This window comes from Leptosomus discolor, chromosome 4, assembly GCF_034619465.1.
Source record: "Leptosomus discolor isolate bLepDis1 chromosome 4, bLepDis1.hap2, whole genome shotgun sequence".
NCBI classification, from domain to species: Eukaryota; Metazoa; Chordata; class Aves; order Leptosomiformes; family Leptosomidae; genus Leptosomus; species Leptosomus discolor.
In genome coordinates, this window is record NC_141394.1 from 37137188 (window position 1) to 37164160 (window position 26973).

The window sequence follows — 26973 nt, forward strand, 5'->3', positions numbered from 1 at the left end:
GTGAAAAAAAGGCTCTATGCTTGTTTTATTCGAGACTGAACTCTTTCAATTCTTCACCCTCCTGCTCACACAACTTACTTGGGCCAACTAAAACGCACACAGCCTTAGGAGCTGCCAAGAGCCCTTATCAAAGCTCGTAGCTGCTTCTCACGCGATTTCTGGAGACGCAAAGGCTCTTCCCCCTCCGAGGGCGGCTGGAGCTGCTCCGGGACCCTTCCCCGGAGACCGCCGGGCGGTAGCCGCTCCTCGCCGGAGAGCCCGGGGGGCTTAAGCGGGGATGAAGCTGGTGTCCTCTCTGGCCCTGGATCTCTGGGGTTTACCCAGGCACTCGTGAGAACGATTTAATGATCTGCTCCACCCCTGCTCCCCCCGCCCAGGCAGCTCCGGGCTGCTTTCGGTCACACGAGAGGGCAGCGGGGGGGAATGAGCCGCGGCAGCGGCGGGAGGAGGAGAAGGAGGGAAGGAGGGCGGGAGGGCAGGAGGGAGGGAGCGAGCGAGCGAAGGAGGGAGGAAACCAGGCAGGTGACACCGCGCTGGGTTGCTGCGGCTCAGTGGGCGCGGGGCCGGCGGGCAGCGGCGCGGCGACCATGCACGTCAATGGCAAGGTGGCCCTGGTCACCGGCGGGGCGCAGGGCATCGGCAGGGCTTTCGTCCAGGCCCTGCTGGGCAAGGGCGCGAAGGTAAGCCCCGGCGAGTGCCCCCTCCCCTCTGCGCCCCACCTCGCCTCTCCGGCCGGGGGCAGCCCCCTGGGCTCGGCTCGGCGGCGGAGCTGGCCGTCTGTCCGCCCCGCCACCGCTCAGCCTTCCCTCCCTCCCCGCTTTCCCGCTCAGGTGGCCCTGCTGGACCGCAATTCCGAGGCCGGGCAGGAGAGCAAGGCGGCCCTGGACGAGCAGTTCGAAGCGCAGAGGACGGTGTTCATCCAGTGCGACGTTACGGAGCAGGAGCAGCTGAGAGGTAAGAGGGAGGCTGCCAGCCCTGGGCTCCGGCGCAACATGCAGCAACCTGAAGGAGCCTGGGCTGCTGCGCCAGTCAGTGCGCGGTTCAGGTTTTCTGGAGGACAGCCTGCTCCCGATCGCTTCTGACAGTGACTCAAAAAGGATTGGTTTCTGAACCTGCAGGTGTGAAACATTACTACCAGCATGTGTGTGTTTCACCGTGTGGCTTGGCTCACCGTAAAGAAAAGCCAAAGAAATCGCTTCCATTGAGTGCCGTCTGTGATAGTTCTGCATGAAAGCCTCTGCAGAAGATAATTGTTATTTTATGTGTAATATATATATAAACTCTAAAGCACAGACTTGCTTTTTATGAGGCTTCGGTACAGACTCCAAGCTGCATTCCCTCGTCACAGGAGTAATAAATTCTGCTCTGGGTTGCCGTGCTCTTTCCCTACAGCACACTTACTTGCTGTAGCTGAAAGGAGGATTGGCAAAAGATGGCATGGTGCTTTAGCATGGTGTTAAATATGGGTTGATAACATTTTGCACGCATCTTGCAGATGCAGGGAATGTCAAGGAGCGCCTCCCTCGTGTATGATTTGCATTTATGTTTTCACTTCAGTGAATAAATCCTGTTCCCTGCTGGGTTCTTAGAGTATCATATAACGTTGATGTACCCTTCACTATATTTCATAACAGGTACATCACTTCATCAAAGTTTCATTATTAAATGGTACATTCATAGATGATGACTCAGATTCAGATTTTGACATCACTTTTGTCAGCGCCCGTTCCCCAGATTCATTTGTGTCAAGCTAGATGTGAACTTTTTTAGTTCTGCTTTTATTCAATACACATCGCTGGCCGCTTTCTCCACAGCAGTGATTGAGCACATCCATTCCTCCTTCACAAAACTTTGCAGTTGGTCCAGAATTCAGCAACAGTGTTCCCTGTTCTGAGCTAGCATGATTATGCCTAATTCCAAAGCTTTACATTGTCTATCTGTAGGAGAGATGCTGGACTTTAAATTTGAAACCTGCTCTAATCAGCAAAGTTTTTATCAGCTAGGTTGATTATTGACTTTTTCTGCACGTGAGAGGAGTAACCTAGGAGCAAGAAAAAGCATCCTAGGGGTAGGAACAGTATGTGCTGCAGCTTGGGTGTTGCACCAGTGTGCTCTCCCCCGTGACCCCTCCTCTCTTTAGTGCCAGGCTAGTGCAGGACCAACAGGGTGTGCACTGGGAACTGGAGTGAACAGGACGGGTCAGTGAGGGAGGATTTGGAACAAAGACAGTAGGAAAAGAGCAATCAGTTGGATCGGAATGGGCTCTCACAAAGAATGAGAGCAAGAATGGGCAGCTGCTGCTTATGCTTCTCTGATACTGCATTATTCCTGCTGCAGGTTTCAGCATAAATTTGCAGTCATGTCTTACGATGCTTTGGGGTTTCTGGGGTAATTTTTAGAGGTTTTGTTGGTTGAGGGGTTTTTTTTTTTACTGCTTCATTTTCCTATTTTTTCACTTGTAATTGCAAGCCACCGCTTAAACTGAAATTCATTTCAATCCTAGTCCTTAAAGTTCTTAGTGGATGCATCAAGTCCTGCACTTGCTTTTTATGTCAAGGGTCATGTGCATGAATTAAGTTCCTCTTATTTTAACTTAGCCCTTTCGGTATGAAACAAGTCACAGTACTAGAATTAGTATCTGTAGGTACATAATGCTTATGGGTAGGAAACGAGGTGCTTCACCTGCATTCAAATCTTGCCTGTGTTTTTTTTCTCTGGTGGCTCTTTCACATAGTCCCCCACAAAAATATCCTGTCTTGTCCCACTTTTGAAAAATCACCATACATTTACTTTTGCTTTCCACAAATATTTATAAAGTTCACATATAACTAGTGTTTGTGCTTACTTTCCACTGTTCTTCTTACCTCTCCTTTGAAATGGATCCTCCTCTTCATTTTTAATTTTTCTTCATTCAATATTTCATATGATCACCTGCTTTTAATTTTTTTGATTCCATGAGCACTAACTAGTGTGCAATGTAAAGACGGAATTATTCTACATTTGAAAAGGGAAGAACAAGTCAGTTTACACTGATGTGTGGGTGATAACTTTATTAAGAGTTTATAATGACATCTTTCTTTTTGCAGAGGCAGGTTAACTTTTACCAGAAATATTCCAAATTTGATAATAATTTTTTATTTTAACATAGATACGCAAACAGCTGAAAAGCATTTGGCTTTTTTCTCAATGTGTAAACTAGAAAACTACAATTAGTCAAGACTGTGTGAATTTAATAAACAAATAATTGTCAAAAGTACTATTTTCCACGGTGTGTTTTGAAGGCAAAAGATTCTATTAAGAATGAGGTTGATGAAAGATGCTATTCAGAGAAAGCTTAAAAGGGAATCAGAAAGACAGTTTCCAAAATTTGGAAGCTAATTGAGGACCCAAATTGTATTTATTTTACTCATTGAAACGAAGTTAAATAATCAGTTCTGCTCCTAATAAAGGCAAAGGTTTTCATTTGCCCTCACTGATGCAGGATTGGAAAGATGAGAAGTGATTGAAGAGTTAAGTTCAGAAACCAGAGAATGAATTAGCAACAAACATAACAAAAGCCAAAAAGGCAGACAGCCAAAAATAGAGGCTTTGGTAATATTAAAATATTCTAGTACAGAATAAGAATATTAGAAAGATCTGAACAATAAAGGCAGTTGGACAAGTAAAACCTTTCCTATCAGTTGCCCAGCTCTTGTTCTGATGACAAGATGATGACTGTGATGGACCTGCAGCATTCAGGCAACGAAAAGGCTGTACAAGTACTGACCACCTGGTGCAAGAAAAAAACCCTTTGTAAACCCCTGCAATTGCTGCAAAAAAGATAGATGTCTCAAAGGTGCTGCTGTGCCGCTGATTGACACTAATAGCCAAAGACTAAAGGTCAGAGAATTAAGATGGTCCTGGGATCAGGTAACGTCTGCAGTTGTAGAAAATCTTAGTCTAGAATGAACATTTGGAGGTCATCTTATCCAACTACCCTGTCAAAGCAGGGCCAACCTAGATTAGTTTGCTCATCACTATGACATCATCATGTTTTCCATACACATCTTTTATCTTAGTTCAAACGCTGTCACCTGGGAGAACACAATGTCATTGTGGAAGTTTCCCAGTTCTTTACTTTGAAATTCTTTGGAAGGCAGGTCACTGTTTTTGTCAACAGAAGGAAGAAGATTTGAATTTGAGAAACACATTATTGAAGTTAGCTGACAAGTAGGTTGTATAACAATTTATTCAAAAATGGATAAATTTAAAAACGAACTATGATGAATTATTTGTAGCTGAAAGATTCGTATTAGTTATATCACTGAATAAGAATTGCATTCTTAGGTTAAATTCAGACTCACTCAAGAAAAATATCCTGAACAGACAAAGCTTTTATTTTGCATTTAAAATAGATGGTGTCAAATCTTGAATTCACTAGATATATCAAACTGTTGCAAACCAAGCTATGAATGTTTAATTTAAGTAACTAGGGTGCCAAACATCCTACCTAATATAAAATGCATGGGTGCTAAGAAGTTTCATTAGCTCCTGTTATCAGGCATTACAAAACTGAATACAAAGGCCACTATGGTATCTTAATCCTTTCAGTTTTCCTGAATATGTTTAATATTGGTGATCGGTTAGATAAAGAATTTAATTGTGTGTTGCTCATTAGTGGTTAAGAAAGCAGTGAAGACATTTTGATAGACTAATAAAACATTAATTTTTAGGCATGCATTGTATTTTAACATCTTACTTCCTATAAGTGCTAAGAAATTTCACCCTTGGGTCTTACTATAGGTGCTTTCAAAAAAGTAATTGAACATTTTGGAAGGCTGGATATTGTGGTTAATAATGCTGGAGTGAACAATGAGAAGGACTGGGAAAGCACTATACAAATTAACTTGGTAAGCATTACCTCCTTTCACATGTTCATAGTTTAGTATCTAATGCTGGAATACACTTCAGAGCCCTTGGTTTGTACAGATGGTGCATATGACAGAACACTAATTATTGGATTGGTAATCACAGCTATTGAAACAATAACCACGTAACTGCATATGTACTAACCAATAAATGTGTGTGTGGTGGGTCCTTCCAGTTGTCTATCCAAGATGTACAGCACTGTGTAGAGGTAGTCAGGCTAACACCAGACAACATTCTTGTTCTATAAAACCCGATGAAATTCCACACAGACGTAACAATTTGGTGCCCAAAGCAGTAGAGCTGCCTCTGTGGGAGGCCACTCTGTTTATATGAATGTTTTAGAATATTTTAGTTACTTGTGAGCCTCAGGTGGCCTAATAGGTTACCATTTTTTGGTATTACAAGAAAACTTGGTCAACCAAGAGCTCCGTATTTTCTTCACCAATGAAGCAAGCGTACAATCGGAGCTTTTAATATAGGTCATTTCACCATTGTCACTGGTAGAAGAACACCACTTAAGAGCACTTACTTGCTAAAACCAAGTACACTCAATGAGCCTGTAAAATTTATTTTCAAACAGACTATTACCGGTTCTTTGACATGATCTGGTATCTCATCAAGTGAGACCAAAATATCTGATTTTCAGTTGATTTTTTTTTTTAAATTTAGATTACACTGCTATGAGATCTAAGCTCCAAAGGAAAGAACGTTTTTCTAGGTTAATAAAATTCTGACTAGCTTGTATTCTGGCACCTGTGAAATTCTAATTCGATAGTGATTCAGCAAATCACCCATATGACCAAAAGGTGACAAAGTGTTATAATCTAGATCTGCAAAGAATCTAGAAGAATTGCAAATGGAAGCTTGGAAGAGTGCAATGGGAGTTTTCTCCAATCAGTCATTTGGGATTTGTGAACACAACAAGGAAGCTCAGGATAAGAAAACTAAGTTTAGTTTTGTCAAATTTTTAAGGACAAAGGTATCTGCATCTTTGAATGTTAATGCCTCCATGAAAACAAATTAACAACAAAAAAAAACCCCAGGACAAGTAACACAAGCTGTATATGAGACAAATTATGGAAAAACTAATAGGAAAGCAAGTATTTGAAGAAAAAAGTTAGATTTAATAATACTTTTTCTTGATCTTTTATATTTATCCAAGGTCAAATTTGTTTATTTTTGGAAGGGACTGGACTGAGACCACAGATTAAAATTTCCACGATAAGAGAAATACCTTTGTTCCATTTCCTTTGCCTTTTCTTTACATATTCTTTAAGATTTAACTACACATATTTCTTCCTCCCTCTTTCATTTCTAAAATATTCTGACAAATTAAACATCAGGAAACTTCATATTGTGTTGTAACAGGACTGGGGCATCCTCAGTGTTATGCATCATCAATATCTATTAGCACAGATCCCTTGAACTGAAAGAAGACTTTAGCTGTGTTCTAGGTTACTTGTTTATTTTTGCGCCTGGTTTAACACAGGAGATAAGTTACTATAGGCAGCCATCCACCTGTCAAATTTGCAAGCATAGATAGTTAGTCATCACCAGAAAAGTTGAAGTCCATGTGAGAAACACATTTGTCTGTGATTCACCTTTAATTCTAGTGCAAAAAATTAAGGCATTTCTGATCAGCAAATCTTGAAGACATTTAAGGTCCAGGTAAATATCCTAAATTAGTGTGATGTCCAAATAATTTTTCAATTACAAGGGCTTTAAACAGTAGGCACTGAGAACCTCCTTCTATTTTTTCTGTCTTATCACCAGTGATTGGGCTGAAGCAGACCAGAGGTGGGTTTGAACCATCTCAAGTAGCAGACAAACTGGAATCCAAGTCTTAGAAATCTATATGCTTAACTATCAAGCTAATGCCCCTAAAAATTAAAAAAAAAAAAAAAAAGGAGGGAGATTATATAGTTTATACCTAGGTAAGTAAAGGTAACTTCACCATAAACATCCTAATGGCTTAATTCATAGTTGAAAGTTGAAAACTTTCAGCAATACACGCTGGTGACTGGAGTAAGAACATCTGAAATGATCAAGCAGAACAGAAGTACAGCCACATGGGTTAAATCAAGGACACTCTTAAGATCCAAAGATCCTCATTTATCTTTTGATTTGAATATTCTTATCCTATCTCACCTCAAGGCAACTAGCTAGCTTATTTCCATGGGGCACTTCTATCTAGTTACTGTAATTTCCATAAACAAGATACAACATTTTGTACTTTTTACTTTTTAACTAAACAATGGAAGAATAACAGCTGATACCTGTAATATGTTATATTGGTTGGTTCCTTAAAATATTTTTTGCTTCTTATAGAGAAAGGGGCAAAATATGTATGAAATATATTACTTTAAAATGTCTATTTTTTCTGACATAGGACAATTTAAGTATCATTTGTATTATCCCTAAGAATAGGAATAACTTCTATGGCCACACCTTTTGATACACATTCTGCACACATTTTCTATTTTAAAAAAGTGAGAAAAACCTCTACACGCCAGTCTTTGTCTTAGTGCTATCTTTTATATACTGATACAACAAATATTCCCTGCCCCAGTTTAAAGTACAAAGTACAAAAGTAGAGCAGTACAGAGCAAGATAAATCAGAACAAACACATATGGGGTGTGTTCTTTATGGCTAAAACAGTTCACAGAACTGGTTGGTCTTCAGGAACATTTTTAAAGGGGTGCAAGGAAGTTCCCTGATAGCACTGCTTGAGAATGCACTGAGGAACAGAAAGGAAGCATGGGACCTAATTTAGAAATAAAAAGGCGGGGGGGGATGGGGGGGAATCACAATTCCTACTTGTATCTGTTACAGTTTCCCAAGGGCAAGAAAAGAAAGCTTGATAAAGATGGGGGGAAAAAAGAGCGTCGACGGCTAAAAAGAGATTTCTATTGCAGTGCCTGCCACCATTTTGCTGTTTTGTGCTAAGCAACATCCACCTTTTTGTTACTTTACTAATATTTCTGTAACTTTTTTAGTTAAGTATTCCAGCAGTGCCGTCCATTCCTCACCTCAAAACTCCAAAGGTGATAGTGTTGACTTGATCAATATCAGCTTGATCAATGGCAACTTCAACCACTCATACCCATACAAATGTGCACAACAAGGGTTGTTATGGCACATAAGAAAAGATGTTGACAATCACACAGCAATTCCATTTAAAATGGATATTACCAGTGTAGTTCCAACAGTCCATCACACACACACCCCCCACATGCCCCCATGCACAGAATAGCACAAGGATGTATGACACACCCATTCTTATCAAGAGTCTGTAAGAGTCGGTCCGAAAACAGCATTTTCTCATTGTCTTACCTACAGTCCTCCAGCATGACAAGAACAGTTTCTTGCATTCAACTTCATCAGAACTTATGCCTAGGGAATCCAGAAATTTCATAATCTGGCTTTTTTCCCTTCAAGTCCCTAAAGAAAGAAAAGTGCCTACATTTTTATAAGCCTTGAACATATGTGTCAGTTAAACACAGTTTGGACTTCTAAGAAGCTTAGAATTAATTTTGTCTTGTGTTGATGATGTAAGCTCTCAGGAACCACTGTAATTACAGTGGCTGCTATAATTACAGTATATTTTGTCTTTACAAATGCACTTAGCATATTTTATAGCAAAACGATCCCAAAATTTACTTGGAGGTTCTTCCTTTGTTATGCTTATATCAGAGGTTTCTGAAAACTGACAAAGGTTGCAGTATGCAGTTAAATGTAGCAGTAGTGGTATTACATATGCTTACATTTTACCTGAACTCAAAGTACAGAAGCACTTTACATAACATTTTGACTATCTTGTTGCTTTCTTGTGCCAACAAATTAGTTATTTTGTAGGTATATTTAAACCGGTTCCCCAAACAAAATTAAATGGTCTCATGAAAGAATTTGACAGCAAAATCACAATTATCTATGTGATGACTTTGCACATTTTAACACATTATTCTGGCAAAACTTTAACTTGCAGGCCATTACTTGGGCATGCCAAAAAAAAACCCCAGTCATATGGGATCAAATTATTTGAGTGTACCCAGAGAGAAGTAGAATTCAAATATACACGTAAAACTTGTTCAGGTGCATGACAGTCTCATCCTTCATTGCTAGGCAAAATGTGGCAGCACCCAACAATTCCGTTTTTACATTTTTCGTGGGTTTGCATAATTTATTTCCATAAAAGGCAAAGGTAACATGTTTCTGTGACTTTAGAAAAGTCTTTTTCTAAAATAATGTCTACCTAACTCAGGGTTTGCCCCTGCAAAATGTTTAGATTGGTACTACAGAGAAGAGAATGCAACACTGCGTATATATATGTGTGGCTTTGTTCAATACAGCTCATGGTAAAATAAAGGTTCCAGCAACTGGCAAACCTTGCAAAATCAATTAATTTGCTCATCAGTAAGGAACTATTCCTCAAAAAGTCAATTAATTTCTCAGCAGAAACCAGAAAGGTAACTAGGCAAGCTTCAGAAGTGATTAATTTTATCTATTTGGGGGACAAAGACTTCATGATCATCACAAGGTAGTTCCATTGTGCAAGCCATAAAAGGGATCCCTTGCAAGTATGCTGCAACCTTCTTCGGGATCATACACCTTGCTCTTCTTTCCCAGTGTACCAGGAGAATTCACAAGGACTGAACTTTCATCCCAAAATAATGTGACCAGCTGGATTCAGCAGCCGGGAATTACCACCAGGTCCCACAGAGGCAAGCACTGTTAATGCTACCAACATGGAAATAAACAAACCAAAACAAAGCAGTGCAATCTGTAGAAGATAAAATGGCATAGGTAACTAGTTTATCAAGCTTGCATTCTAAGACAACCAGAAATACTCTAACTCTGTTGTTCAATGGCTTAGTGGCTTATTCTTCAGCATGATTTCATGTCAGAAAGAGGGCTAAGTGTTTGGAGAGACATGTGGCCACCAAAAAGTGAGAAGTAACACTTACCTTGAAATCAGTGGCATGAGGGTCAATCAATTAAGTACATAGAGAAGCCTGTAAATATAATTTTTCTCGTTGTTCATATTGCACTAGGAAGGACACAGACCTACCTTAATGGCACAGTAAGTCAATTAACTTCCTAGCTTACAGTTTTAATGTATGTTTACAATAACCAATGTTGAATCACAATGAAAAGCAAATTTCTTTGAACTAAGAACTACTTAAGCCCAGCTACTCACAATGCAATACAATTCCTATGTCCTTCAGGAATGGGGTGGAGAGGGAAGTAAAGAAAACTGCACAGTAAAAACTAAAACATAGTGTTTCACTCCCACATTTTATAAAAGCTAGTGACACCTAGGAAATGACCAAATCCTACGGCACATTCCTTTCTCCTTTCTGCCTCTCCCTCCTCGGCTTCTTGTTTTCCACAGTTTGAACTGGAAATTTAAACTCAAGAGCCTGAAATTTCATTTCATATAGTAAGTAAACTAACCTATACATAGGAATGCCAAGGGACTTGCATGCTTGCTACAACCTGTCTGCTTCCTAGAAAATCTACCTTAAAGACAAACATCAGTCCCGCTCCCTGTCCAACAGCAAAATGTTAAAGTTTTCCGTGGATATCACTAGCAGCACTTAGTTTCAGACTTTTGAAGTTCTTCTTACGCAGTTCATAAAGTACTTTGAAATGTTTCCTTATAGATAGCCATCAATTTACAACATCACAGTATGAAAGTCAAATGATCTTGGGTCACATTCCAGCTCTGTGCTAACCTGCTTTATGAAACTACAAGTCAATGGCTCTTTCTTTAGATGGTTCTGTATCTTTAGCACTGAACCAGATTAGCTCAGAAACCTACATAAAATGTTAGGACTGATTACCATTTTTTTCTCTCAATGGAATTCATATTGCCTTATCATGCTGATAACAATAGAGTAGTCATCTTCAGTACTGAAGGAATGCAGATATAGTTTCTCAACGTAAAATATTAGTATGCATAAGGAGACAGCAGAAGTATCAGACAAGAGTTGGCAAGGGAAAACTTATCCAATAGGCATAAGAAATTAAGTCAGCTGGAACACCTGCCTTGGAAAACTAGAAAAAAATCACTGTGTACTAAATTACTTTTAAAGCAATTGTCACTTGCAAAGGATGATGTTCTGGGCACCACCACTGAAGAACACTTTTTTTTAATAGATCAAGCTGAAATGAAACACAGGTTGACTTACAGGTGTAATGCTGGAATACAAGAACATTGTACAACACTGGCTAACATTAGTTCCTAATGCCAGAAAAAAATAGGTCTCTATTGAAGACTTGGAGTCTTATTAGAACCAGAGTTTCAATGCATGATTTCTTTTAGAACAATACCATTAAAACTATATAGCCATGGGATACATAGAAATGTCAAGAACAGCAGATTTTGTAAGTTTTGTTCTGATTTTGACACTGATACCTGAATTTCCATTTAATGATTTGTTAAATAAGTTACTGATTACTGATCTGATACTTCCAAAAGCAACTGCTAATGTTTTGAGTATTTGCACAATTATTTTGCAAAGTTTACCATGCTGTCAGATACTAAGTTTCGGGTTTATTATTGTATGGTGCTCCAGAATGTCTGATCTTGTCTAATTTAAATCTGTAATTTATGGAAGCTAATACTAAGAGATATTCCCACACTCACCCTTATAACTTCACTGGAAAGAATCCTAAGTTTTCTAATAGCAGTGGAGTAAAACTGCCTCTCTTGGGAGCACACTCAGACCTGCAGTGCACCTTGATGGTCCATCTTCATTACATGCTATAGTGAAACACTGCATTTTGGTAAGAAACAAGCAGCAGTGTCACTAGGATCACAGATTTTTCTATGACTAGGAGGACAACCATTTAGATTATTTTCTGATTTTAATGATACTAGTTTTCAATAGCCATGAGCAAAAAAACTAGGTGAGAGTCAGCTGTCCTGGTTTTCACTATACTTACATTTAATTGCAAATTAGACTACTTTCCTACTCTTTGTTCTTGACATGTTTATGGACAACATCCCTACAGCTAAATGCAGTTGTAAACAATGGAATTGTAAAATCTTCAGCTCTAAAATACAACATGCTTTCTTATACAAAGTTAAGTCTCCCAGCGTATCTTAAAACAAATTAGACAATTTTTTTTTAATTAGGATATTTTAAATTTAACTTTCAGGGAATTTCTATTTGCAATAGACAAAGTTTGAATTATTGTTGGTTAAGAGCATGGGATTAAATTATTCCTCTTAAAATTATACATGGAGAACTACACAATCTGAAGACACCTTTCACTTCTTTCAGTTTATTGAAAGGCAAATTACAGACATTTCTCATCATATCCCAAAATCAGGAAACTGGGCTGCACAAAACACATCATTCTTTCCCCGTCTTACTTTCTATTGTGTATTTCATGGTACAGTGAAATAATAGTGGATAAGCTTTCTTCTAGAATTCAGACTAAGTATTCAGATGTCAACAAATAGGGACCCATAGTCTCATTTCATACGAGAGGAGGCCTGAGGCTGCAATTTCTGCACTTGCAAAGATGGATTTCATAAAAAATCAAAACCAAAAACCAATATGCTGTTGTTCTTTGGAAAACCTCTGTCCCATTTGAGTGTTTGACACCCAGATTTGAGAGCCAGCTTCTATCAATAGGCTTGACTGGAAAGTGGCACTGAGACTTCTAAGCACACATTGTATGACTTGCGCACTACAGTAAGTTCGGCCACAGCTGGTTTTCCTTGAAAGGCTATTAAGAGGACTTCCTCTCCTGGAGAGAGGGGAATTCTGGCAAGAGAATAGGAGATCTATCACACAATGCCTTTCATCTGAAGTGCCATCTACTGAGTGTGCAAATAGCTAGGTTCTGCTCACCCTGTATGTCTGGTCAGAGCTTATCTCCAGAATTCTTTATGCTATCAGCCCAAACATCAGAAGTAGCCATGTCACCTGAGATCAGCCACACTCGATGCGAAGATTTTTGCAAGGATAACAGCAGGTGTAAGAGCAATATCCAAATGAAATTCTGCATTTATTCTGAAGACAACCTCTCACAATACCCACATAAAGGAGGCTTCCCCAGCCACTTGAAGAAATGCAAAGTTAATGGATTCCAGAGGAAAAAAAAAGCAGTATGGTGATTTTGATAGGAGAATCAAGCTACCCACTTTTTTTTCTTGTCTTATAATTGTGGTTTGGCCAAGGACTCATCTAGCTCTACTATCTCTTTGAATTAGAGGGCTGGAGGAATAGAAAAACCCTCACAGAGCCCCAAGCTACTTCCTTCTCCTGGATTTATTTTCTCTAAGTGGAATTCTCTTTTTCTGTTCAGCAGGCTGAGCCACAGTGGCTCCAGGGCATGGCAGGGCCTGCACCTGCTCTCCACAGACAGCAGTAACCCTTTCCTTTCTAACATATCTTGTGTACAGCCTATCATATGCATATATTAAAAAACACCACCCACTCTTAAGTCCAAGTCTAATTTCAGTTGAGCTGCCAGTGACTTTATGTTCAGGACAAGTATATCGTACAGCAACACTACTGGGCATTAACAATCTTGGTTTTTAATAAATCCTTTAAAATGCACACATGACAACATTAAACGGCACTAGATTATATTTATAAGTGCTCTGCTACTTTCCTGGACATGAAAGAGAAATTAGATTTAGTTTGGTATTTCTCAAGCCACTGAAGCTAGTGCTTTGGAAAGTTGCTGTTAAAATATTTAATCAATTACATTCTTCTGATATTAATCAAAACATTTTTTAAAAGCAAGTTACCTGAAAAAAAAACTTTCTAGAAGAGAAACAAAAGAAGCTTTTTATGTCAATTTTTTGTTTAAGAAAAATTTAAAATGTTATTTCAGAATTTTGAAATATTCATATTCTGTGATTTTTTTACACTATTCCAGGAAGTAGGTATACTGAAAATACATCACTAATGAAAATATCACATAAAATGCTGCAACTAGAGAAAATGAAAAAAGCTGATTCATTATCAAAATTCCAAAACAAACTTGGTAATGAGGTCTCAGGTTGTTTTATCTCTGTCAATGGGCAGCTTAATTTCATGTTACTTGGAAAACGAACAAGCGATTAATGAAGTAGGACATGCAGTCTTCCAAATCTGATTCTTGTTAAAACCAACAAGCATCAAGGATAAGTGACATTGAATTAGAAGTTTTACTTTATATTTTATAACATGTATGTCTAAAAATAACAGCTAATAAAAATGAATTGTAATATCCATCTTAAAATTATTCCAATTTTGATTTGGGAGTTTATATAAAGGTAGAAAAATATTTAATGTTCTGATTTTAAAGGCTTTTTCTTTCCAGTAGAACTAGCCACTATCCATTAGGTTTTAGGCACATAGAGATTTTTCACTTTTTTTTTTTTCCTGTGTTACTTTGGGAAATTTCTGCCTCCGTGATTCACAATTCTGTAGACCTTCTGGTCAAAAATCTCAGTGAAATATTTATGTGCAGATGTGGAAATATTTGTAGGGCCCTTCATCTTTTAGACATCTTAATTTATTTGGGTCACATAAATAGCACTAAACAGTAATAAAATATAAATGGAGCTCTCATTTTTAAGCTGAATATTTCCATAAGAATAAAAGTGACTCAATATATTTGTTCATTTTAAGTAGAAATTGTAAACCAAATGTGAAATGATTATGGGAAGATCTAAAAAAAAATCAGTAAATAATTATGAAACTCATCACTAATGCAGTAATATTGCAACATATCACTAAAGTTAGTATCTTCCACTAGGAGTATTGTCTGCTGCCTTTCTATTTAGCTTGTTAAAATCTCAGGTAAAGTGACTTACTCTCTGGAAAGACTCTCTCTCTTGGTTCATTCAGGAGGCTTATAACCCCAGGCTTGGTGTGTCTTAAGGCATCTCAGTTTATAAGTCTGAAATAAGGTGAGAGGAATCCCAGAAGAATTTCTGACTGCAGTAGAGTTCAAAAATGGATCTTAAGGATTCAAGATTATACAGGTTTCAGTAACATTTTCTTCCTCAAAGTTTCTTCTTTAAAAAAAAAAAAAAAAATTATATGCTGCAGCTAATACTATGCTAACAAGATTTCACCTCTCTTAGAATGCTTTTTTATTTGTATTTGCCTCTTTGGGCTTTAATGTGAGAGAACTGGTGAAACTCCAGTAACTTCTGTCAGAAAAGAACATAAATTTTTAATATCCTGGGACCAGAAATATATCACATAACTTAATCCTAAAAAGCGTTTCTCATGCCTTGAGACAAATGGACTTATAAGTGTTAGTGTTATGTTCATATTCAGTCTGTACATTTCTTATAATGTAGAGCAGTGTCTCAACAAAAGTACTGGGATCTAGATCAGTTCATCTGCCACTTACATTCTTAGATAAAGTCTGTTTCGTCTGTAAATTATTTACTTATTCTTTACTTCATTTCCTTCACAGCTGTTATTTCACATTGTAACATTTTAGTTTTATTAATGATATCTTAATAAGAAAAATAATTAAGCTGCTATTATTTCTATCTATTGAAATTGCGTTTCTGAAGTTATTGAGTTGCATTACTGTGGAGTGTCTTCCGTGTTTATAACCTTCAGAGTCTAAATAAGATCACTGGTAAAGCAATACAGGTGTTAGGTACCACAATAAAAGCAAGTTTCCATTTTTAGGAGCACAAAAGAAAGATGTTTTTAATATAATCCCTTTCCCCCTATATCAGACATCTGTGATTAGAGGAACCTACCTTGGCCTAGAATACATGAGAAAAGGAAATGGAGGCGATGGAGGAGTAATCATTAATATCTCATCCTTAGCAGGTGAGAATATTTTCTGTATAAACACTTTCTACTCACTGGTTTGTTTCTAAAATAAATGAATCATGCTGATCAGTCCTACTTTTTCTTCTTTCTTATGGCTCTTCTCTGTTTATTTCCATTTTGACCTGTTTTTCATCATAGCAATGCAAGTAACATCAAGCACCACAACTTTCATTTGCTTTTTTAAACTCAGTTCAATGAAACATTCAGTAATTTTCCTAACCTATCACTCTTACAGATAACAGTCTTGAGCATGACGTAAATATTTTTCAGGTTTCAATACTGCCACACACAGAGGAAAATCTAACTAGTCTCAATTCATTATGCTTATTCAACAATATTTAGTAACACTGCTGAATTAAAAGATAATGTACATCACACTGTGTGTGAAAAATCAAGTCTAATGCACAGACCTAATTTGAATTCAGGGTTACTCTAAATCTGATTTTTTTTTTAACCTGTTATAAAGTATTAATCAGGCATCAAATATGGAAAATCAGATAATCTCATTTCACAGAAAGTGAAGAAGCAGTAGCAGGTCCTCCAGTCAACTCCACAGGAGTGCAGCTGTAGGAATATTTAAGATTAGACTGTATCTACTTTATTAATGAAGACTGTCACACACCAACTTATGTTCCAAGTCCTCTCAGATGTGAACTACCTCTGCTTAAGAAGTCATACAATTAACACTCATATTCCATTGAGCTTAAGCAAGCACATTCTTTGCTCACTACTTATCTGTGCTATAACTGTATTTCAATTTATTGGCATAAAAATAGAATTATATGGCTTCTAAGTCAGTCAGGATTATCACTGCTCAGTTGTGAAGCAGAATCCTGCACCGTTTCGTGTAGGTACATTCAATGTTGCAGTGGCTAGGCTCACAGCAAAAAAAAAAGCACAACTGAAGGGGAAATGGTAAATAGAGAATGATGTCACCTGACACCCTTCCTCAAAAAATTTGTGGGGAAATACTTGCATTCTCTCTTGTTTCTTTGAAGAGTTTGTTCTCTCTTGCTACTGTCACACCGTCTGGGAAAAATAATACGTATGCTAGCTTACACTTGGATTGCTTTCTTCAGTACCCATGCAGAATATCGAATTATAGTAATTTTATTCCAGGGTCTTTCAACAATAAAAGGCCACTAAGACAGCAGTGGCCATAGTTCCCAATTGTGGATAGGTGTGAAAGTCCTGAGTACTATTAAATTCTCCTGTAAACCTCGGCTTTTGTCATGAGAAGTCCAGCTCACCCTGTCGACATAATGCATGGGGATCTTGAGGATCTGACTTAATGCATGCACATATCCCATATGGGCAAGGGCTTTTTTATCAAGTCCACGTACCTTTACGTCAGCACTTGCAATACTGCCTAACACATTGCTTACTGACGCCAGTGAGTTTATCTCCATTGGCTCAAACGGACATAGTTGTGGGACCAGACTAACCCGAAGGAAACTGCTGTTGCAGTACAAGGGTTCACCAACACAAGTAAAAGATTAAACATTTTCACAGAACTGCTGATGCCCATGCAGTGCTTAAGAAAGGGCAGAGGTAGCAAGTAGTTTGATTCCTCTTCTAACAACTCTCAAATGAACACAAAACGATTTTGGTTTTAAGACCTAACAGCTTGGCTGTTCTTGGTTTGTTAAGAGCTTATAAGTGCTGTTTTAATCATTTAATTAAAATTTGCATTTATTTACTTACTTTTTTAATATTAACATTGTGCCATAATGATTGTGGGTATCTATCAAAAACAAAGTGTTCTTTGCTTTGTTTGCTTTTACATGGCTTGTATTTTGCAATTGTTTCCAAGGTCATAAGGAAAAACACATTATAAAAGCTGACATGCACTAATTTTTTTTGTTTATTTATTTACTACTATTTGTGCTGTGTGACTCTAATTCTCCTTTCCAGTCTGAAGGTCTAAGTCCTGCAGTTTATTCCATATATAAAAGGCAAACTGCCATAGGCTTGCTTAACACTCCCTTTGAGTGTTTTCTTTTCTCAGAGCTAGCTTCTGTTGATCATTAAACTCTTGAGTGATTTTGATCACCCCTGTCCAGGTTCTTTATAAGATTTTATCAGATAGGCTCTGCAGACAGCAAATATTCCTGTCTCTTGCTGAGCAGCAAGAAGAGTTATATTTAGTGCTTACTTAACATTCAATAATATTTGCCTTGCACATTAATTAGTTTCCAGTTCTTCACCATGGGAATTTTGCCAATGATTTGAACTAGGGACAGAATCAAGCCTTACTATTTTATATTTCCAAACACTCATGGAACTATTTAAATGCTTCCTATGAAGTGGATGCTTAAAGTGTTCATTCAGCTGGATGAAAGCCAGAGCGCCCACCCTGTCTTTCCAGTATTGGATCTTCCTTTCTTTAGTGTCTCCACAAGAGAGAACTGAGTAAGAAAGGGAGATAAATATGTCTTTCCTTGCAAGCACCCAACTCCTAACCCACTGCATATCAAAGCTATAAAATTTTCTTAATTCTATGGGACTTGTGCATTGCTTTCAAGAGGAAGTAATACCGCTAAACAACTGAGACAATGGGAAGTGTTTTATTGCCAACTTGGCCCCATAAAAGATAATGCCAATGACTTCAGGTTTTTGCATTGTAATAAACTTCATTTCAAATTCAAAGAATAAAATGTTCTAAAATTTCTTCTGTAGGAAGCCATAAACGTTAATTTTAATTTTGTGTAACAGAATAGTTACAAGCAATAGAGAAAGCATACAAAACTAAATTTAACTCCTGAGATTATTTACATGGTTAAATTTAGCATTGTTGCTTACCTTTTGGCGGCTGGTACCTGTACACTTTTAGTAACTAAAGGGGGAAAGGAATTCATGTGTATGCATGCATTTTTGTTTTGATAGCTTTTATACTTTCAAGAAGGTATTCTGTAAAACTGAATTTGTGTCAGTCTGGATTCTAGCAGATTAAAAAAAAAAAAAAAAGTATTCATAGAGGGCTTAAATAGTGGTAAAATGTTTAGCACAAGATCATGCTGGGTTTTTTGAGAGGTTGTTCAATGTGTAGTGTATCTGGACACCTTTCTGTTGTACAGCCAAATCAGTGGTTTGATTACACTCAACTTCAAGCACTCAGGCTCCACTAGCAGCCAGTTTGTTCTCCTCCTATAAAAAAGCTTCATCCAAAAGAAATACTTAAAGTACTCTGCACAGCAAACAGGTTTCTTTAGGACCCGATCCTATATATATTACAAGAACAAAGCCAAGCAGATGGTTAACATCATTGAGCAAAGGCAAGACTTTATCACAGTGGTACAGTGGTGCAAAGGTGTAAATGTGTGTACAACTGGGGCTTTTGGTTTAGCATCATGAAAGAGCTTCTGGTCCCTCTCCCTTGTAAAAAGGAGAATGCTGAGCAGAATCCACAGGAATGAGGTTAGAAAATTTAGAAACTATTCCCTTGAGACTTCAGTTCACTATTAAAAAATTTCCTAGAAATGACACAGCTTAGAATTTTTGCTTGGATTTCTGTGTCTCCTTTGTTTTGACACAGATCACAGCAGTATAACTGGCATAAAGAATGTGATCTTGTACCCCTCCCCATTCTTATGAATAGGATATTATGTAAATCCCTTTAATCAACTCTCTCATCAATCTGTAGGACCATCGTGCCCCTAGCTTGTTTTGCTAGGTATATATCCGCTTCTTCAAAGAGTCTTTGGCCTCCAAAGAACACTGTAAGCATATTCCATATCCAGACTTTTGCCTAAGGGCAACAAAGATTTCTGTAATGTGGTTTGGAAAGATGGTTAATTTAAATAAATACGGCTAAATCTTGTGACATTATTTATATATTTTTAAGTAGTCTATGTTTTGCAATAGGCTTTGATAAGTATATTTTATAAAACAAACCTAATAGAGAAAGAAAAACCAATTACTTTACTTTTCCAGCACGTAGAGAAGCACACTTTCGGTTTGCTTTTAAATCTGTTCCATCAGTTTGCCAAAACTTATCTTTCAGCATTTTCACATATCTCTTTCATAAACAATGAAAAATGTAGTGGTTTAGGATGCCACACAATGCTGTAATTATCATTCTAGTGAAAGAAAAATTAAAGCTTTTAATGGAATATTTAAATGTTTTGATAGTGAATATATTTGTCTAAATTATAACTGGGAATAGAGTTTAATCACTGCAAAATCATAGTGTAGAAGCGGTGCTGTCTGACACCCCAAAGCCTCCATGAGATTGACAGCCATGTTAGAAAGTTCCCTGTCCCCTTTCACGTAACAGTTCAGTGATGCAGTAACATCTGAAGGGAGGAAAATCTAGGCATAGGTGCCTCCCCTTGCTAGGAGAGATTGAAGACCACATGTATCGCTTCCCAGGAGACACTGCCCCATCACCATCCATTTCAACACCCCCTGTTATTTCGCGCATAATGTTCTCCAGTCTGTTTCACTGCCCTTCCGCTTTGCATAAGATAGTTAAATATCCATGGGAGTAGCAAATAGAATCCAGATTTTCTAAGGAATGAATGCCCTAATTAATATGCTATCAACTCATCCTTGCTTACTGGTTGAATGAATACTCAGGCAGAGCAGGCTCAATGTCACACAGCGGTTTGTCCCAAAATACTTGTTAGCAGAGTCCCCAGGACACACCACTAACAGACAGAGGCTCAGCCCTTCCCAGGGCAGAGAACGGGCTCAGAGCTGGAAATCCCACATCGTGGTTCCGAGTGCTGAACTCTTGAACAAAAGTGAGACAGGACTGTCATTGTTTTGGGTGAGGGGTGCTAGGACTAGCCTTCATTGTCCCTGCTTTGGACGAAAGGGAGCCAATTGAGTTCTTCTGCGTTCTCCACTTTAGCAAAAATAATAATTTCAGTCAGAAAAGAATGGGGTTTAATACTTTGATTCATAAAAAAAAAAAAAAGTTATTTGTTCCTCCCTTCCTGCCTAGTTGTTCCTGCTGTCTTTTGACATTTAAGTAAGTCTTTGAACCTTATTCCACTTCATTATTACGAGCTGTGCCTTTCCTTTGTTTATTTCTTGATTTTCTTTTCCCTCTCATGTAACAAGTAATTTGCCTGACTGTGTTTAAAAAAACAAAATAAAATAAAATAACCTCTAAGATCCTCCTCTGTGTTTCTCAGTAGATTTTTGTCTTTTGTATGTCAGCTTCAGCCTTATCGGGATTATTATTTTTCTTTAAAACACGTAGAACTACTCAGGAGTTTATAAAAAATAGTATCATAATATTTGTAATGTGTGAATATTCCAATGTTTCTAATTATTTGAAGAATGGTGATGATCACCAAAAGTCACCAAACAGAGTAATATTAGGCCTGTGTTATGATCATAACTCACAGGACACAACAGAAAAGCCATTTTTCATAAAGCGAGTTCTCAAATCAGAAGCATAACACACTAATCCAAGTTAAGCAGACAAATGCAAGTTCAAGAGAACCACCAGCTACTAGGTTAAGTTCTTCATTTCCCACCACTGAACAGTGCTTTCACTGGATCACCAATGTAGCATTTAAACCCAGATAAACCTTGAAGCTGTCAGGGTTGGAATTAAAGCTTTGTGATGTCTTCGTTTTTTCCTTCAGACAAAATGGACTCCAGAACAAAGAGCCCGTGAAAGTCTCTGGCATACAAAATTTTTCTGGCAAATCCATACTTAAAAGCTGGGCAGTGTATTCTTCATCTCCACTGAGATAAGTCACACCCCTTCTTGATTATATCACTTAAAGATGTGAAATACAAAGAATGAAAAAACATATCTGAAATATTAATTGGGATGACTTCCATTAGAATCAAACATTAACACATCAAAATCAGTATCCAATTTTAAAACACCACATTCAGGAGTACAGACAAATTTTATCCTCTAACTTTAGGACAGTGTGTGGTTTGCTATTCACAGGATCCTAGCTTTCAGGTGGAACTACAGCATCCATATGGTCCAGTTCACCTGTCATTGTATAGTGGAAATTGTTGGCTTAACAGGCAGAAAAGTACATGCATTCATGGTCTGTCATCTCTTCCCTTTGCCATCAAACTCAGTCTTACTAGAATCAAGTTCTTAATTTTTCTCTAAAGTCTCTGTTCCCTCTTCTTTCTCTACTATAAATAATGATTTTATGCTCTCCCACTCCCACCATAAAGGTTCACAATGTTAGCAGTCATTTTTTGTTTTGCTTCTCCTTTTCCTTACAGAAGACAGCAATGATATTACCCAGGATTGTTGCCTCTTTTTCCTGTCTCCTCCTAAAAATCTTCATTCCGGCTTTTCATTCTAGAACCTCCACTGTAGGAGGTACCACATCATTAAATCCTTTTCATCCAATCTAGCACAGTCTAGAAAATGCTTCAAAAAGCTTTCCTCTCCACATCTCTGCTTTCATTTCTTTCTGCTCACTGAGTTCTTCATCTTACCATTCCATTCACAGTACTTACTCGCTTACCTCTATACTCTCTCTGCACCAAGGTCTTGCATTCGCTTCTTAGTGCTTTTTCCATTTGCTTATTGCAAAACAGCTTCCTTGTTTCATTTAAATCACTTCTTTTAAAAAAATGAAAACAAAACCAAAAACCTATCACCTATGAAATATTACCTGAGTACCTGAGTAGTACTGTAAGTAAAATTAATTTTACAATGCCTCAGGCGGTGCATCAAGTCTGAATTACTTTGTTTACAGTTGCTATTTTGAGCAAAAGCCACTATGCAAAAGAGTATGTATTTGTTATAGTACTAACCATGTTGTCAAATAAATAAGCAGTAACAATATTGCACGGGCAGATGCATTGGCTGACCGCGCTTCAGTCATCTGTGCAGCACCCTCATTCTTACCTCTCACATTAGGGCTAGGGGAAAAGTTTTATCTGAGGCTGAGTTTTGTTACTATTCCACAGAAGCAACATAAGCAAGGGATTTAAGTCAGACATTATATTTATGTTTTGATACATCACACAAATACTATTAAATCAGTTACTGTAGTCAGAAATGGATTTTGCTATTTTATCTTTTCACAGACTTCCTCTCTGAAATCACTGTAAATGACTGAAGGTGTCCAGTTCACATACCAGCAGCTAGGGTGTCAGCAGTCAAGGTTTATCTAAAATATTTTACATACTTTGAATACTTTACAGATTCATAGGAGGCGGCTCAAAAAATCTCATCCTTGAGTGTTTTCTTCCAGTTCCTATCCTCCATTTTAAGTCATATTTCTTAGATCCAACTTTTCCTCTTAGAAGTTATACTTTTTTATTGCTCTTCCTTTGCCTCCTCATGTTTTTATCCATCTCATATCTTTTTTCAGCCTACCTCACATTATAAAATATAATTTTCAAATTTTTATTAACCTATTTTTTTGCATCTGTCTAAATCCATCACTTATTTTTTACGTTATAGGCGTAAATGTGTGTTTAAGGTAATCATAAATAGGAGTACCCAACATCTTTATTCAGCTACCTTTTTATTTTAAAGGACTCATGCCTGCTGCATTCCAACCTGTGTACTGTGCTACAAAGCATGGTGTAATTGGATTCACACGGTCAATAGCAGTAAGTATGTGTTTTTGAAAACAGTAGCAGCAGCTCCTTGGGAACATGTTAATTTCCTCATGTTCCCTCTCTATTTTCCGAAAGAAAACAAAGTGTCTGAAGCAGTGGATGTTCCCTGCTTTCACAAAGGGAATCCAAAGATTGAATGAGTAAGGCATGTGTGTGCTTATGAACAATTCGAAGTTTTGGGAGCATGGAAGAAAGATGTTGCAAAGTAATTTGAGGACAGTGGGAGGAGCCCAAAAGTCAAATTCTTATCCAAGCCTTAAAAATATTTTTCATAACTCCATCCCAGTCATTTCACATTTTGGTTTCCTTATTTGTAAGTCAAGTTGATGATTTTTTTTTTTTTTAATGATAAATAGGCTGTAAATTGTACAAAAAGTGACTTAAACACTAAAATGTTTGCCATTATTTATTCTTAACAACTCTCAATATGCTGAAAATGCAAAATGACAGATTCAGAATGTGACATGTTAGATGTTGTGTGACCATATAGTATGTCTTAGCCTCTGACTCCAAAACTTTCTAGTTAATTTAACTTGGATGGAGCAAGTATGATTATACTTTATAGGCTAAGCTTAAAGACAGTAAGATTTCCAATCTAATTTACATAATAAAGCATCTGAAATTATCATTTGGATAGTTTATCTATATTTTATGCTCCTACCCAAATAATTTGGTTTTTAGATTAACCTATACAGATTAGTACGCATAAGTGGTTGCATATAACCTATTAGCCACAGCATGAACCTGACACCTCGTTTTCAACTTTTGTTTTCTCATGACAATATAAACATCACCATCTAAGTTCAAAAATAAAGTGTCTCCTAGAAAATTAGACGAAATGCTGTCTCTGTGGAACATGAGAATGCTGAGGAGAAAAAGAATAATAAGCATAGTGAATCACTGTATTTACCAGGAAAGCATAACGTTGGGCAGGTATGATACAAAACATCTAGGACTTCAGTTTCTTTTCTTCTCCAGGCCAAATGGGCAAGCTAACATATCACGAAAATGACATGTGATTTACATAATACCAGAAAGGGTTCCTGTTAAATGTTGAAATAAACAGAAGTCAGTGTTGAACAGTTATGGTTATTCTTGGATATATTATGTACAGTTCATAAGTTCTGTGCCATTGCTAAGGAAGTTCATCCAGCATTCAACACGTGCCTGGATGCTGATCAGACTTCTTTGGTACACACACGCATTGGTAGCACCACAAATGAAGGGCTCTACCGTTCCCAGAACAATTTGTGCTGCTTGCTTTCATCATGTTCCTGAAGTGCTTCCTAAAAAAACTCCTGCCTCTTTCCTGGAGCTCACAGGGACTTTCCTGTGGAGATGCTCACTGACACATTCATCCCTTGGCAGGGACAATAGAGCAGCTGGAAAGGTTTAGCGTTACAATTCTAGGGGTAGAGACTAAATCCTATTTATGTTGACATGAGGGAGGTAAATACAATCTTAGAGTCAAATCTTGATTTGATTTCAGACAGTTTTCTTTTAACAAGAAAGTTCTTACAAGATGGGAAGCATATATTTGGGAGATTTTTTTCTTGGTTTTGGTTATGAGAGTTATACAATCACCCTAGAATACTGTTAATGACATGCTAAGAGCACTAATAACAAAAATATTAGAAAAAAAACAGCTGCATGGAAAGAAGAGTGTTGATTTCTTGCAGAATTGTTCTGCCAGCAAATCAAGCTTTTTTCCTAGTAATCTAGTACAATTACCAGAGAAAACATGCTTCAAACTTAATTGTTGAAACAAAACAATCAATAGTAACAAAATTTACTTACTAGGCAAGGCTGAAAACTACTTAGTAGTAAATCTCATTCTTTGAAAAATTACTTACACAATACTGTTTTAAAATGTCAATGATGAATGCCTAACTTTTTCTCTTTTCTAGTTAGCTGCTAATATGGAAAACTACGGTGTGAGACTCAACACAATTTGTCCAGGATTTGTCAACACACCAATTCTTCAGTCAATAGATAAAGAAGAGAATATGGGACAATACTATTCATACAAGGATGAGATAAAAAATATGATGCAGTTCTATGGCGTGATGGAGTAAGTCAGATACAGTGGGGTTTTGTCCTTCGTTAATGGAGAACAAGCACACACAATAGCACTTTCAGCAAAATTAAAATAAAAGGGAAATGCTGTCTCACATAAAAGTCTATCAATCAGATGTGTTATCCTATATACAAGGAACAAATTACAGATATCTAAGGCCATTTTAAGAATATCACCTACACAGCGGTATCTCCCTTTATGCATTCCCATTTCCCAGCAAAGTGCAAACCAAATTCCCAAGCTAAAGATGGTGGTTTTAGTTTTTAATATCCTTGGCGTTCTTCCATAAGTTTGTTTAATCAAGCTTGTGAGATACAGGGTATATCATTTGTACTGAATTTCCACAAAATTTGCAAGTGAACCGCGATAGAAATCAGATCAAGAACTGAAGAAACTGAACTAAGTTCATAAGAGCACAGCAGCAACTATGATGGATCAGAGCAGAGTTACCTAGCCCATTATGGTGTTGCCAACAAAGGCCAAAAGCAGACAGTTAAGAAAGAGTGTGAGAACAAGACAAGCATGAAATGATTTTTTTTAACACTTTCTCGATCTCTAAACAATTAGCTTCTCAGATAGTTCTGCACAAAGGAAATTGTATGATCGCATTGTTTCACCCACACTTTTTCGTTTGTAAAATGTATTGCACCTATTGACCATAGCAAACTGCATGTGACAGAATTCTCCTTACATTAATTTGTATATCAGTTCTGCTGCAGAAACTGGATAAATCAACAGTAAACAGCTGCAGAGGACTGTGCAAGGATTACCCTGACAGAGAAAACTGATAGCAAGCCCAGTGGCAGCTGGATTTAGTCCACGGGGATTTAGCAGCAACTAGAGCAAACAAATGATGATTTGTAAAGTTGCCGCTTTACATTGTATGTCCTGATTGAGGAGACTGAATTTCTCTCCTGAAACACTCATGCCACCTCTGCTTTTCTTCAAAATAAATCTGTTCAAATACCAGTTTGTTTAATTTTCAGGGTATATAGATGTGCATTGAGTTTCTTTACTTGTCCTTTCATGACCCTGAAATAATTTTTTTTTCAGCCCATCAATAATTGCCGAAGGACTGATAACAATAATTGAAGATGATACTCTAAATGGACAAGTTATGAAGATTACAGCATCCCAAGGGATTCATTTTCAACAATACAGCCAAACACCTTTTACATCAAAGAGTAAATAATTGGTTTACGCTAATTATTTTGGATTTTTCTTAAACCAATTGTGAAAATAGTATCTTTTGTGGGAAAAAAAAAAAAGTTAGTGTTGTATCTAGAGCAGTGGCAGTGTTCAAACATTTGCATCCTAATAACAAAGATGGACAAGAAAATCTGGTGTAGGAAGACGTTACCATCCTACTTTGATTCTATAAGCATGAATAATAGTATTTATTCAGTGGAATAAGCACACTGCTCTGAAGATTTTTGTTTATATAGTAATAGGGGCCAGTTTTTTCTTTCTGGTAGTTCTGATCTACATACTCCAAGCGCATTTTGGTGGACCTGACTCACTTTGTATAATTCTTCTTACTGTTGTAAGCATCTACTTATTTATATCTTGAATTCTTCAGACCAGGAATTCAGTTCAGGAAGCAAGAACAC

At 37.4% G+C, this 26973-nt stretch overlaps 1 protein-coding gene across 3 annotated transcripts; it reads left to right on the forward strand.

Moving 5' to 3' along the window:
* The first annotated feature begins 587 nt into the window (after window positions 1–587).
* HPGD (15-hydroxyprostaglandin dehydrogenase) lies at window positions 588–26555 on the forward strand. Of its 3 annotated transcripts, XM_086464483.1 has the most exons (7): window positions 588–680; window positions 831–954; window positions 4783–4889; window positions 15621–15717; window positions 23201–23277; window positions 25194–25357; window positions 26417–26555. In XM_086464483.1, exons 1-7 carry the CDS (start codon window positions 588–590, stop codon window positions 26553–26555), a joined length of 801 nt encoding a protein of 266 aa, XP_086320609.1. The 3 variants fall into 3 exon arrangements, with proteins under 3 accessions (XP_086320609.1, XP_086320608.1, XP_086320610.1); XM_086464482.1 differs by having other exon boundaries at window positions 588–954; XM_086464484.1 differs by lacking the exons at window positions 4783–4889; window positions 15621–15717.
* Window positions 26556–26973: the final 418 nt, after the last annotated feature.